This window comes from Dipteris shenzhenensis, chromosome 26 (assembly GCF_047967505.1).
Source record: "Dipteris shenzhenensis isolate YYH24624 ecotype China chromosome 26, Dip_SZ_1.0, whole genome shotgun sequence".
Lineage (NCBI taxonomy): Eukaryota > Viridiplantae > Streptophyta > Polypodiopsida > Gleicheniales > Dipteridaceae > Dipteris > Dipteris shenzhenensis.
The window spans coordinates 50,136,488-50,149,821 of NC_141621.1; the positions used below are offsets into that span (position 1 = coordinate 50,136,488).

Below are 13,334 nucleotides of genomic sequence, written 5' to 3' on the forward strand. Positions count from 1 at the left end.
ACCGTGATTTCATGAGGTCGCTTGATGACACTGTATGTTTCATCCGAGATACTGAGCTGACAATATTTTTGCTGTGAGACTTCATGATATTGATGCATCTTGACTATTGATCGCCGAGGATCACATAGATTTTGAGTAGTGTATATGGATGGATGCATGCCTCTCCTAGCCATATTTTCACTATCTCTGTGTACTATAGCTGCGGCTTTCTTGTATACTCTTTTATGCTATATTTCATGCTTGCTCCTGTGTTTTGGGGCAGCAAACTGTGGTTTGTTGTTTCAAGAGAGGGGTATGTCACGGGGGCGTGAAATTCTAAGTACTTTAATGTACTACAAGACCGTGACAACTTTGGTTTTAAAAGTCCAAGCATGGGCTTAATTATGTGTAATTAAACGCGGCATGGTGCCTAGCACATAAGCCTAATTAATCCTTAGGCCCAAAGGCATTCCAAGGAATTAAAAGAGTGGTTGTTAGGAAATGATGATGTGGCATTTTTAATGGGCCCCCTAGAGAGCCATGTACCTTCAGTGACCCCCCTAGGGTTCCAGGTAGCTCTAGTTCCTGCTACATGCTCCTTTGCCATTCCTGGACCTTCTTGGGCCTTCTAAACTTCACATGTGTGGTTTTCTCTCTCATCTTCTCCCTTTGTTGAGATTTTGGACTGGTTTTTCAGCCTTCTTCAGCTGAATTCCGTTTTTCTTCATAATTCCTCACCCATTTGGATTCCTCGACTTCCGTTTGGCCCAATGGCTTCCCCTCTGCCTCCCCTTTGTAGTGATATGCTTTTCCCTCCGTGCGTTTGGTAGAACGGGCAGAGTTGAGCACTTCTTTTGCTGGTCGAATTTGCAAAAGTGGCTTTTTTTGGACCTTTTTGCTTCTACTGCCTCCTGGGCCTCTCCTCTTGCAAAGCTACAGCTTTCTGTTGAATTTCGAGTGGTCCCATGCGCTGGTTGACTGGTTTTTCTCAATTTTGGAGGACTTTCCGGTGATGAAACTTCTCCAAAACCTTCTCAATGCATTCCTCTTTGAAGCACGCTTCTTTTGAGCCCAAGAACTCCCACTTCTTCGCGATAGAAGTGCTTCTTTTCGCATTTTTCAGTGAAATTCTTGCTGGTCGGCTCTTGTAAATGCTCTTTCTTCATGCCTTTGCACTCCTCTTTGGCTGAGAATGCAATTGGGCATTGGCTACTACGTCCTTTTGGCGATTGAGGACTTGGTTCGAGTTTTCAGGGCTTGGTGAGTTGTGATTTTGCTGCTGCAATTTCTTTTTGCCATAAGCTATTGGTTGGCCTCGTGTGCTGCCTCTTTCTTGGCTCACAGGTGCCCAGGCAGTGCTACATGAGTCATTCTTTGGTTGGGTACTTTGCTGATTTTATTTTGGAGCTTTGAAAAGCTTTGTGAATGCCATTTGGAAACCACTCAAAGAGAGTGCAGCTGGGGTGCAGTGTGATTGCATCTGGACAGCCAATGGAATTGCACTCGAAAAAGAGAATGCCTTTGGATTGAGCCTATGGGTTAAGTGCACTTATGTGATGGTGTTCTATGCTTGAAAGCCTTGCGAAGGCTTAGTGAATTGGGGCTGCGTGCTCAGTTGCAGGGAAGGTCTCCCAGATGCAACTTGTAATCATTTCACTGTGAAATATAAAGAAATACCGAAAGGGGCGCCACGGTGTTTGGGGCCAATCGGGTGCACTTGTCTATGTTTGTTGAGCAGGGGCATTCTAGCCTCCATCCCTTTTTCAGTGGTTTTGTTTGTTCCACTGCCCTTTGAGTGATTAGAGGCCAGTTTCACAATGCCACAAGGCAGGGCCATCGTAAATACACTTACACACTTAATACATGTATGTATGTAGGGAGGAAGGGTGAAGGAGGAGGAGGAGACATGAAGAATAGAGAGAGAGAGAGAAAGAAAGAAAGAAAGTGTATTATTGTCCATTAAAGGCCAGAATGGGCCCATGGGACATCAAGAACTCTGCATACAAGATAGCACAAAATCAACGTGCCACAAAGAAGAGGCATCGCCGAATATCATCTAAGTGCTACGCAATACAATGCAAGTGAAAGTACATAATGTCAAATCTGAGCCTAAATACAAAGTAAACTAGATGCAAGGAAACCGCCCCTGGGTGCAAAATGGGGGGATGAGTACAATATGCCAATGCAAAGATACAAGTCCAGGTGTCACGGAGTCTGAGAACCAAAATAATACTGGAAATCCTGTCCATCGACTCTGCCTCCTGCTATGAGAGTACAAATCTGAGCAAAGGTGAGGTGAGCGGTTGGTGGGGCGAGAGAGAGAGAGAGAGAGAGAGAGAGAGAGAGAGAGTATGATATGATATGATTGTATTAAAGTCCATGTGAGATCCTTTAGGATCCATGGGACTAGTGACCACTATTAAACTAATGGTGGTCTTTTATATCCAGTGAAACAAACTTCTTACAAAATTGTTATGCATTTAGTACTTGTTGTGCTAGCTTGAGTATCTTGTCGTGGTGTTCCAAAACTTCTTTTAAGTAACTTCCTAGCTTTTTGGTTGGCTGTTCCAACAGATTTTCAAATTTCCTTCAGTGATGTGTGTGTAGGATCTACAGCTTAGTGTTCAGCTTCTACCTCCCCTGTGGGGTGCGCGCACACGCACGCACACACACACACACACACACACACACAGAGAATTGTTGTATTATGGAGAGAGAGAGAGAGAATATTGTTGCATTATGGACAAGGGGATGATTTGAGTGCCGGCATTGATATTCTGAATCGGTCTTTGGATGCTGTGCAGAATGCAGGACCTTGAGTTATTAGAGTTGCATTATGGGATACAAGCTGCTGTCCTTGCTCTAGGGATAATGGAAGGAACAATGATTGAGACTGAGAGTGGAAAAATGTCATCTACTGCCACAAGCTTGTTGGAAGAGTTTCAAGATCATCTTCAGGCTATTTCAAACATTCCACGTCGAGTGAGTGTAGGATTGACTTTCTCTTTAAGAACCGGGTTTGTTTTGGAAATCAAAATTATACATCTACAATATTCTTCCTTCTTAACTTATTGAGGAAAGGGCTGAATTCATTCATGGGTTACATTCAAACCTTGCTTGTAATGTGTTTGCATCAAGTCTATACCCCTTCAAGCTATGCACTTGGCAAAGAGATTTGAAAAAATTATAGCTCTAAAGACAAGAGTTTGGGTATTGGTGGTTCCCTTAAGGTGTTTAGGGCGAATCTGAGCAAGCAAGAAAGAAAGAAAGAAAGAAAAATTTTATTAGAGTCTTTGAAAGACCGATGGGTCTTTGAGATTGAAAGAAAACCTAATACAAATCACAGTAAGGGTGGAGCTACTGAAATGAGCATCATCATCCATGGTAAATCCTAAGTCTGATCATACATAATCAAATCAAATACATCTAGATGTAACAATGAAAAGAAAAGGAATGGAGCGGAGCGGAATCCTCCGTATGTCATGTCGCCCTAGCTGGTGCATAGCCGGTGATGGGATGTTGGTGCCTGTCAAGGAGTGTTGTACGTCTCGGTCTCGTGGACGAGGCTCGACGCAAGACCAGAGCCACCGTGACTCCCGTGGGACGTATCCCGGGTCTAAACAATGATGGGAGGTCCCCCAGAGTGATCTGTGTGTCCCCTCGATGTCTCGAGGCAGTCAATAGAGCGAGCGAGAAAAAGCGAGCGACAATTAGTTGAAGTGATTGGAAAATCAAGCAAGCAAAGAAAGAATCTACGTTTTTTATAAAATAATTGCTTGAAGTATAAAGTATTCAAAAGAGTGGTTATGTGTCACATTTCTTGAAATTGAGTAGTCTAAAGTTAAGGACTATTGTAACATGACTCCATTTGGGTTTGGCAATTATCCGTGGGGGTTACTCATAAACATGTAACGTACCACTTTTGTGCATTGAGGGGTATTTTTTAGTGGGGGGGACTTACATGTTGTTTGTGTGCATGAGGGGATTTATAAATAGCAACTTAATGTAATTTATATATGTAGATATTTTAAAATGTAAACACATACATGGGTTCAACCATTTACATCACAAAATGTAAATTGCAAGAATAGGGGTAATTTTTAATACATGCTTGCTTGCACATGCTTTATGGGTTTATGAAGAGTAATCCCCAGAGTGCAATTAAAAGGTAGTTATTTTGGTTTTTTTCTTGCCAAAATAGACAGTGTCTTCTCGCTTCCCATTATGGGAAACCTTGCTTTAAACATTTGGCACCATATCTCAACACCTCCCCTTGGTGCCATGATCCTTTGGCTACTGCAAGGTGGTCAGATGTAAAAAATTAGACAAAATTTCACAAAATTCATATTCTGATGCACACAATTTTTTTAGATGGTGCAAAAAGGCATGATATTGATCTAAATCATGCCTTGTCATTTGATTTGATATGTAACATTATGCCATTTATATTTGACAATAAAAAGATGTAGGGATGATCTTTTGGGCCAAAAGAATCATATGTTGACATCTTGCAAAAATACAGGGATGTGAAAATGTTCTCTTTTGGGCCAAAACAGGGAGCGCGTTAACGCGCTCCCTATTTTGGCCCAAAAGAGGACATTTTCACATCCTTGTATCTTTTGATTTACAAGTCCAAATAGGGTCATGTTACATATCAAATCAAATGGCAAGGCGTACTTTAGATGATTATCAGGTCTTTGTGCACCATCTAGTAAAATTTAATGCACCAAAATATGAATTTGTGGTTAATTTGTTGCATTGGTTAGATTAGCGGGAGGTAAGAATAAATCATTAGGGAAGGATATTTTTCCAGTAACAAAGAAACATGGGTTTCATTCCAAGAGTGAACAGAGTTAAAAAAGCTAAGCATTTACATATGCATGGAATCTAGACTAATCCATGCAAGGAGTCCTTGGAAACACCCCACCTGTGTGGAAGGTTGCATTGATGATCTCAATTACTCTAGTGGAAAGAGAGAACTTGATTGCAGTTACTGTAGGGTTTGTCTTTAATACAAACAATGAATTGGAAATTGAACATACAAACTATCTCATGGATGATGTGAAACCTTCTAGCATTGAGGAAACATATGGACTTTTGAATAAGTTATTATTTTTTGCTACTGAAATGGGGGATTTATAAATCTTTTATTGTTTTTTATTGCTCGCTTTTTTTGGCTTGCCCGCTTTTTGTCGCTCGCCTTTTGGTAATCCTCCGATGTCTCGTGTGTCATGCTGCGGTCGTCGGGTCGGGGTCTCTGTCACGTCTGCGGCTAGAGATTGGATGATCAATGTCACTCGATGAGAAGAACTCTGTGATCCTGCTCTGAGAGGTGTCTGATGATGTGACCAAGCCCCGTCGCCTGAGTAAGTACTCTCTGTGTCGGACCCCCTCGTGAATGAAGGCCACAAGGCATCTCTGATCTGGGTAGGCGAGGAATCTGGAAAGTAGCCCGGAGCTATCTCTGAAGAGGCAGTGGTAGCGACCTCGGATCTCGTAGTACACTGGGCACTTGAAAATAAAATGCTCCTCCGACTCGACCTTCTGATAGCCGCACAATATGCATAAGCGATGCTCCCTAGGAATCCCCTTTGCTCTGCCGCTCTCTATGCGGAGGCGGTGTGATGATACCCGAAACTGTCCGATGGAGATCCGTAGTGAGTGAGGCATATGAAGCTCAATGTACCCCGGTGGTGTGATGAATCCCTCCTCCGAAATACGAAGATAGTAATCTCTGTAGAAACTAAGCTTCACTGGAAGCTCCCTCGGCTCCAACCAGGTCCTAAAGGTGTGTAGTTGCAGGAGATCCTCACGAATGACCTGGTTGGTGTGTGGCCCGATCGGAATGGTGGATGGGAGTACCGGAGGGGCGTCTAAACTGTACTGAAAAGAAGGTATCCTATCGATGTGGAACCCTAGTCTCACAAACCATTTGTGAGTCCGTGCATACCAGCATCGCTCGTCTCCCTCTGCTGCCAACCTCATGGAGGAATTGAGAGCCAACCATGGCAACCTCTGTCTCCCTGATGTGCAGTCCCCATATGATCTATCCCGGTGTAGATATATATAATGGTCTGAAAGGCTGCATCTAGTTGGAGTGGAGAAGCACCAAACTCGGCCTGAACGATGTCATGTGGTACAGACGGTTTCCCCCGGATCATCCGTTAGAGCATGAGGATCTGCAGGCGCTCCACCCGTGTCCACTCTATCTCTGACATGTCAGGTCCCCAACATGGACTGCCATACATACCGGCTGGTCGGACCAAGGAGTCGAAGAGAAGAGCCTTGGTCCGAGGGTCTTGGAAGTGGGAATGGAAGCATTGTCTCTCTAGCCGAGCCAGTGAAGCGTATCCCCTACTCAGTCTGGCCTGCATTGCTGGTCTGATCGCCAAGAGTTAGATGAAAATGGTTTAAGATACAATTGACTTTCTTTTCGAGGAAATAAGAGTAAGACATGAATTTCAATGTGGAGAAATATGTGTATTCAGGTTCATAGGGCAAAGTGTAAGGTTAGGGGTGCTCGATAGTCCAAGGAAGGTGGAAAATTAAGCATCCATATTGAGATTGAGATTTTTATTTCAAAGAATGATCTAGTCCATGGAAGGAGACCACATAGAAACATAGAGATATCGTTGGCTTTTTTGGAAAAATATTACTTATACAGGAAGTAACTATTTACATGCAATGCCTTAAAATGGTGATTGTTCAAAAGCTGAACCTTAGATTTAAGATCCAAAAAGAATCTATTAAAAACAGGCTCGATGGTTGAAGCTTATAGACGCTTGTCCAGAGACTATCTCTGTTCTACATCCTCTACCCCGCACCAATTGTGTGGTTGTATCTTCTGTTTGGGGTATGATGACATTACTATTATCATGTATCAAACACCACGTACCTTTAGCTGCTTTAAGGTGTTCTTTTGCCAAGTCAATCTGTTTCTTTATACAGATGGGAACTCACCAGTTTTGTCTTCTTAGGCATTCCACTAGTTGCCAAGAGTCCAACCTTTGCAGAATAGAAAACACAAGCATTCCTTTTCAACCATATGTTTCACAGTTGACAGCCCCACAACAGCAATAAAGTTCAGTAGCCTTGTTCAATAATAATGTATTGATCTAATAAAGGAAACCCCCACAATATCCTGTGTGGTAAGGTTTTGAACTTCCTTGAGGAAGGTTTAGTTCATAAAGAGATGAGCAAAGCTATTGTTTTTAAACTTTGAGAATTTGTAGTCTTTGAGTATCCTTAGAGGTCCGCAAATAAACTAACGTGCCGAGCTACAAACACGCAGGGTGAGCACGTCTGAGTTGCATAAAATTGAGCTCTATCTTGGTCAGCGTGAAGGTTCTTCGCAAACATACTGTGCTGCAATGGCACAAAATCGGCAGTGGCTCAAGCCTTAATGTTTTGTAGCTCAATACTCCATGGAGCCTGAGGTTTAGTGGTAGAATGCTTCACACTATTGTATGCAAATTCAGCCATTGGAAGATACTCTTCCCAATCATATTGCTTCCATGAGACACAAGCTCGCAACATATCTTAAGAATCTGATTCACACGCTCTGTCTGTCCATCTCATTTAGGATGATTGATTGAGATAATACTTAGCTTTGTGTCCAATGTCTTGAACACCTCACGTGTTAAATGACCCATAAACTTGGGATCATGATCACTGAGGATCTCAATTGGTGAACTACACAAACTGAATAACTTTTTCAGAAATAACTGTGCTAGTTGTGGAGCAGAACTTGTGGTCTTCATTCTCCTAGAATTTTGAACGGATGTAGCAAGCCATCTTGTTGCAGATGTTTTGCTTGTTGACCTGGCATTGTTGACATTCTCAAACATACCGTTAATCATTAAATCTGCTGATTGTACAGGAGGATCTGTAATGCATACATATATGTATGACGTACACAAAGAGGAGGTGTTGCTCGATTATTTCACTATATGAGTGTGTTTTTGTTTCTTTCATCCTCAAATGTATCTTGATATTTGTACTGATCTTGACGTGCATATGCATAAATTATTTTGAGGATGAAATCTATGCCGAAGCCATCCTTCTTTGGATAGCACTCGTAAACATGGAAAGCAAAAAGATGGGCTTTTTGGGTGCATGGTTTCCAAGGCCCTTAATGTGGGCACATGAGCAGCATGAAGGTAGAATGTGGTTTAGATCAACATATCATCTACCTTGTTGAATAAAAGTCGTAGTCTATCTGTACAGAATCTGTGTGCACAGAATTGTTCTATCAACTATGATTTTACTATCTTGTACTTGTGATCATCAGAAAAATGTCAACCTCCTTGCATGGTTAAAGATTTTATTGTCATGATCTACTATCTTGCACTTTGCCCCAATAGAAACGTCTTGCATGGTGTGCTACTTGTCAGCTCTTATTGATAGTTATTTCAAATTTCAGTGCTTTGTGTTTTACTGATGGATGGGTTTGGGGAACTCTGAACAGCTTTTTTTCATGAGCATAATCGTTGCTCTACTTCACATGGATGATTTGTCTGCGCAATCCCCACCTAATGGATTGGGAGCAAAGCTGAAGCATCTGCTAGACGACAGGGCTAAAACAGGAGACTCAGATGGTGTGAATATGATGACTGCAGTTGGATTTGTTGGCCATTTACTTGAAATCTTACGGAAATCTTTGCCCCTTCAAGCAACTGATTTCGAAGATAAGAGTGCAAAATGTGCTTTTCCGAAGGGATTCACCAGTCATGGTGGTGTAGAAGCTTGGGAGTGGAGAGCATCTATACTGCAGCACTTTATCGATGACTGGCAGTGGCGGCTTGCAGTGTTGCAACGATTGGCCCCATCTCCCCAGCGTCAATGGCAATGGAAGGAGGCCTTGGCTGTTTTGCGTGCCGCCCCTTCCACTCTATTAAACTTGTGAGTATTGTGGTTTGTTGTCTCACATCAATTGAAATGTGTCTTTGGAAGCTTAAGGATTTGGCATGCACCTGTGGCTTTTGTGGCAAGACATTTGTGTTTTGGCTTTCAGTTAAGTTTCCTTGCAGTCTACTTGAGGATTGTGATGCAATATTTTGTGCTCGGAGATGTAAGATCTTCTTGACTTTGCAATAATAATGTGATCATGATCAATGGGACTTGTTTCACCACTATGGTTGATTGTTGCCTCCTTTTACAAGGTTTTAAAAACCTGCAGTTATTTATTGGCTTATGCCTCCCGAGTCTCACACATGCCTAATTATGTTCCCCTTGTTAATGGTTGGGTATTTAAACATATAGGTTGGACCAAGAAATTTTTTGTAAGTTTGTTAGTGCATGTATAGGTATGCGTGAGAGCATATATTTGACTATGATCTGCATTCACCGTTCGGTACCCATGACTTCGGTGGGATGCCATAGTCAACAATTCTTGTTATGCCTCATGAAGTTTGTGGTTTCCAACCTTGGTGGTGACTGTCATGACATTAAAACTGCACAGCTCATTTTGTTTTTAGAGGTGGGTTTCATTGCTCAAAAGGACTGATGACATGCTGCCAAGCATTTTGGTCTGTGACATTTGACGTTTTCCTATGCATGCTGGCCCTGCCAATGAACAACCCAGCATGATTGAATCAAGAGAAGGAAAGAGGATTGTAATTTTCTCTGTCATAATATTTCCAATACAAATAAGTTGTGCACAAGATCCGCATGAGGTGGCGTTCCTATAAGAGACTTTCTGGTGCTTTTATAACATTCAGGATTCAATGTAGTAATTGAGAACTGAGGTGATCATACGGAACCTTTTATTTATGGCTGCGCTGGTCGTTACCGATCATTAGGTCCAAATGCAGGCATCTTAATATTATATGCTGTTTTATGCTTTTCATGTAGGTGTGTGCAGAGGGCTCAATATGATCTTGGTGAGGAGGCTGTACATCGATTTGCATTATCACCTGAAGATGAAGCTGCATTGCAGCTTGCTGAATGGGTTGATGGAGCAGTAGCCAGAGCATCGGTCTGAATCTGAGACCTAGCATGAAGTAGTCTATGGACAAGCTTTTTCTTATTCTGGAAAGTGAGGATTATCTTCAAAAGTTATATGTGCACCCTGTTGTGATGGAGTTAGCACAGGATAAGTCTTGTATGTGCATACATCTTCCTATCTTGAAAGTGGAAGGACGAGTGGAAAGTACTTGTTTGAGATTCAACTTGACAATCTTGTAGCTTGTTAAGGAGAATGTTCTTTGTTTTTCAAAAGTGGAAGAAATACCTAAAATCGATTTATTTGGAAACTTCAGGTGGACGATGTCGTATCTCGTGTTGCAGAAGGAGCTTCAAGTCCGGATGAAGCCCTTAAACTTGCAATTCGTGCCCCTCTGGCTCCACTTGCGAGCGTATATTTCAGCACTTTATAGCTAAAGAGTGAATGTTTATTCATGGAACATACATCATGATACATACTTTGGTTAACTTACTTGAAGTGCCATTTACAGGTTCTGCTTTGTGTGGATGTTGCGGCTGCTTCAGCAAAATCGGTTGACATGTCAAAGCAGCTGCTTTCTCAGGTTTATGTCAAAGGAGTTTGTGCATCTATGAGCAATTCAAAGCTGTTTCCCTCTAGATTTCTGATTTTCTTAGGTGCCCTGCATTCAGGCGCGGTTACTGTTAACAGACATTTCTTCTGGGATCATTCAAAGGCAGGGATCAAACCATTCTGAACAGATACAGGAGGCATGCATTCTTTCTGTGGCTAAACGTGTCATGCAGTGCTTACAAGAACTGCTAGATAAGGTAAATGATCGACTTATGAACTCTCATACGGGTCTGGGTTATATGCATTTCCTTTGTGTATCTTTTGAAAGAACCTCTAACAATATTCTGTGGGCAAGCTTCAGGTATGCCAGGAAAAACATCAAACATTACAAGCATTGCTGTCAGGTTTTGAGTTGGTAAATGCAAGCCTGGAAGGTGTGAAACAAGGTCAAAGATACCGTGCGCTTAACATTCTGCAACAGACAATTGAAGATGCTCACAATGGAAAACGCCAATTTTTGAGCGGTAAATTGAATTTTACCCGTGAGAGGCAGGCATTCTTAAGTATGACCATTATGGGATCATAGGATGAAAGTCTATTTTCTACTTGTTTGCCTGTGAAACAGGTAAACTTCACAATCTTGTCAAGGCCCTTGCTGATGAAGAATCAGACGAAAATAGTATCAAACCTTTGAATATCTATTCAGATAGAAGAGGTGTTCCTGTATTTGAGAATGGGTATCTGCTAGGATGTGGCATTCGTATACCTTCAAGGCAACCTTCTACTTTTACACCAGGCGGAGGGCCTGGGGATCATGGTGGAGAGACAACATTCTTTCCCCTTAAGGGTACTGGTAAAAGGTTTTTGGGACCTCTGAGTGCCAAGCCGTCAGCTTACCTTTCTGCCTTCATACTCTATATTGCAACCATTGGTGACATTGTTGACGGTGTTGACACAACTCATGATTTCAATTTTTTCTCATTGGTTTACGAACGATCTAATGATGTGAGCTCAACTAAAAGCCTTGCTCTTATTACAATTCTTCTGTCCACTGCAAAGCCTTATGACCTTGAGAATTTATGACTTACTAACCGACAATACTATTTGTTGCTTTGCAGCTGTTGACCCGTTTGGTTTTTGAGAGGGATAGTGCAAATGCAGCTGGTAAGATAGCTGAAATTATGGGAGCAGATCTGGTACATGAAGTTATCTCTGCTTGTGTTCCCTCTGTATATCCTCCAAAGTCTGCAAGAGGGTGGGCTTGTATTCCATGTACGCCCTGTCATGTTACACAATTGTCAGACAGTCAATGCGATGCATCTGCCAATAAGTTTGGCAATAATAACGTTGGACTATATCCTTTAAGACTGGATGTGGTCAAACACTTGGCCACTTTATCCCCAGTGAGAGCTATTTTGGCCTGTGTATTTGGCGCAAGCACTTTCAATAAAAGCATCAGAAACACAGATTTACCAGTTGGAGGTCAGACTGTGAATGAAAAACCAATTTTGGACACAGATCGTTCATTTTATGAATTTGCTTTGGATCAATCTGATCGGTAAGCCTTGAAATCCTGTACATATACTGTTAACAGCCCCCCTTTCGTCATTACATAGTCTCAGCTGTAATGCCTTTTTTCCTCTTAAGACTCAAGAAGTTCTGTTTCAAGCAGCACTGTTTCCTTCTTTTCCAACACGGTAACTTGGGTAAAAGTTCCAGTGTGCTACAAATGAATTTGGAAAGGGATGAGAGAGTCTACATCTGATTCTAAGGGGGGTTGAGTATCAATGGCACTATATATTTAACGTCGAGCTTGATTGTTTTAGTGCTTGACTTTATGCTGTCTGAATATGAATTCATAATTTTTGGGGCTCGAAGGCCGTGCTTGTAGCTCGCTTCTTGCACTGATTTAATGCATGTGAGCCTTTTCCTCTTTCAATCTCTCTATCAAACGATCTAAGCCAAAAATGAGGAGATTTAGGTTTAAGTATAAGACTTCCTAAAGCATGCATTTTAGCAATTTGCCTTTGGAGTGTGATTTTAACCATCTCATGAAGCCGCCAGCTTTGCGAAACATCATCTCAAAAGTAGTTATCATATGGTATGTGGCGCCTGAAGAAGCTTATCAGGTGGCCTTCAACTTGTTAAAATTATAAGAATATATGGTCATGCCATTTGTGGGATGCAACAGCTACGTTTTCATGGTAAAGTCTTTTGCAACCATAGAGCTTCTTTGCCTCTTTGCCCTCTTTCATGTTTACGTTTTCAATAAAAGGAGGAGCCTTGTAAATATCTTGATATTAATTCAACAATTTTTTTGAGGAGCATGTAAAAACCAACCCAATTATGTACTCTATATAGACTTGTTTGTTATCAAAGCTTGTGAGTGTTGTACGCTAGGTGATGTTAATGATGTATACTATTTTTTCTATGCATAACAGCTTTACATAGCTGAGAAAAAAAGGAGTCTTGTGAATTCTCAAATGAGCTAGTTGATAAAGGCCAAAGCTAGTATGACACTATGGTCCTATAAAGGCTAGTGTGACCATGCAAGCTAGAAGTGTGAAGTACATAATAGTGTGACTATTATGTACTTCTGACTTTGTAGTGGACAGTTCTCGTCATCTTTCCATTGTGAGCTTCCATGCATATTGAGTTGAAAATATTCTAGTGCCATCCCTAAATCAGGATGCACCTAGATAGGCTCCTTGCTTTGCACCTCTGCTAGCCCTTTGGCCACCCTCTCTCAGCCCTCCATTTTCCCTCTTCGCATCGTTCCTTCCTGCCATCTCTATTTTCTCCTTCCCAGCAAGTTGCCCTTGCCCCCGCTTCCCCGGCTCTCGCCCCCGCTCTGTTTTCT

At 41.9% G+C, this 13,334-nt stretch overlaps 1 protein-coding gene across 1 annotated transcript in view; it reads left to right on the forward strand.

Moving 5' to 3' along the window:
* Window positions 1–13,334, forward strand: part of LOC147885227 (zinc finger FYVE domain protein) — a 246,996-nt gene that overhangs the window by 112,933 nt on the left and 120,729 nt on the right. Inside the window, exons 7-15 of the mRNA XM_087397706.1 lie at window positions 2,784–2,961; window positions 8,447–8,880; window positions 9,832–9,955; window positions 10,239–10,334; window positions 10,434–10,505; window positions 10,594–10,731; window positions 10,836–10,998; window positions 11,100–11,479; window positions 11,593–12,032. Coding sequence (XP_087253832.1) covers window positions 2,784–2,961; window positions 8,447–8,880; window positions 9,832–9,955; window positions 10,239–10,334; window positions 10,434–10,505; window positions 10,594–10,731; window positions 10,836–10,998; window positions 11,100–11,479; window positions 11,593–12,032 — 2,025 coding nt within the window. The remainder of the gene's footprint in view (window positions 1–2,783; window positions 2,962–8,446; window positions 8,881–9,831; window positions 9,956–10,238; window positions 10,335–10,433; window positions 10,506–10,593; window positions 10,732–10,835; window positions 10,999–11,099; window positions 11,480–11,592; window positions 12,033–13,334) is intronic.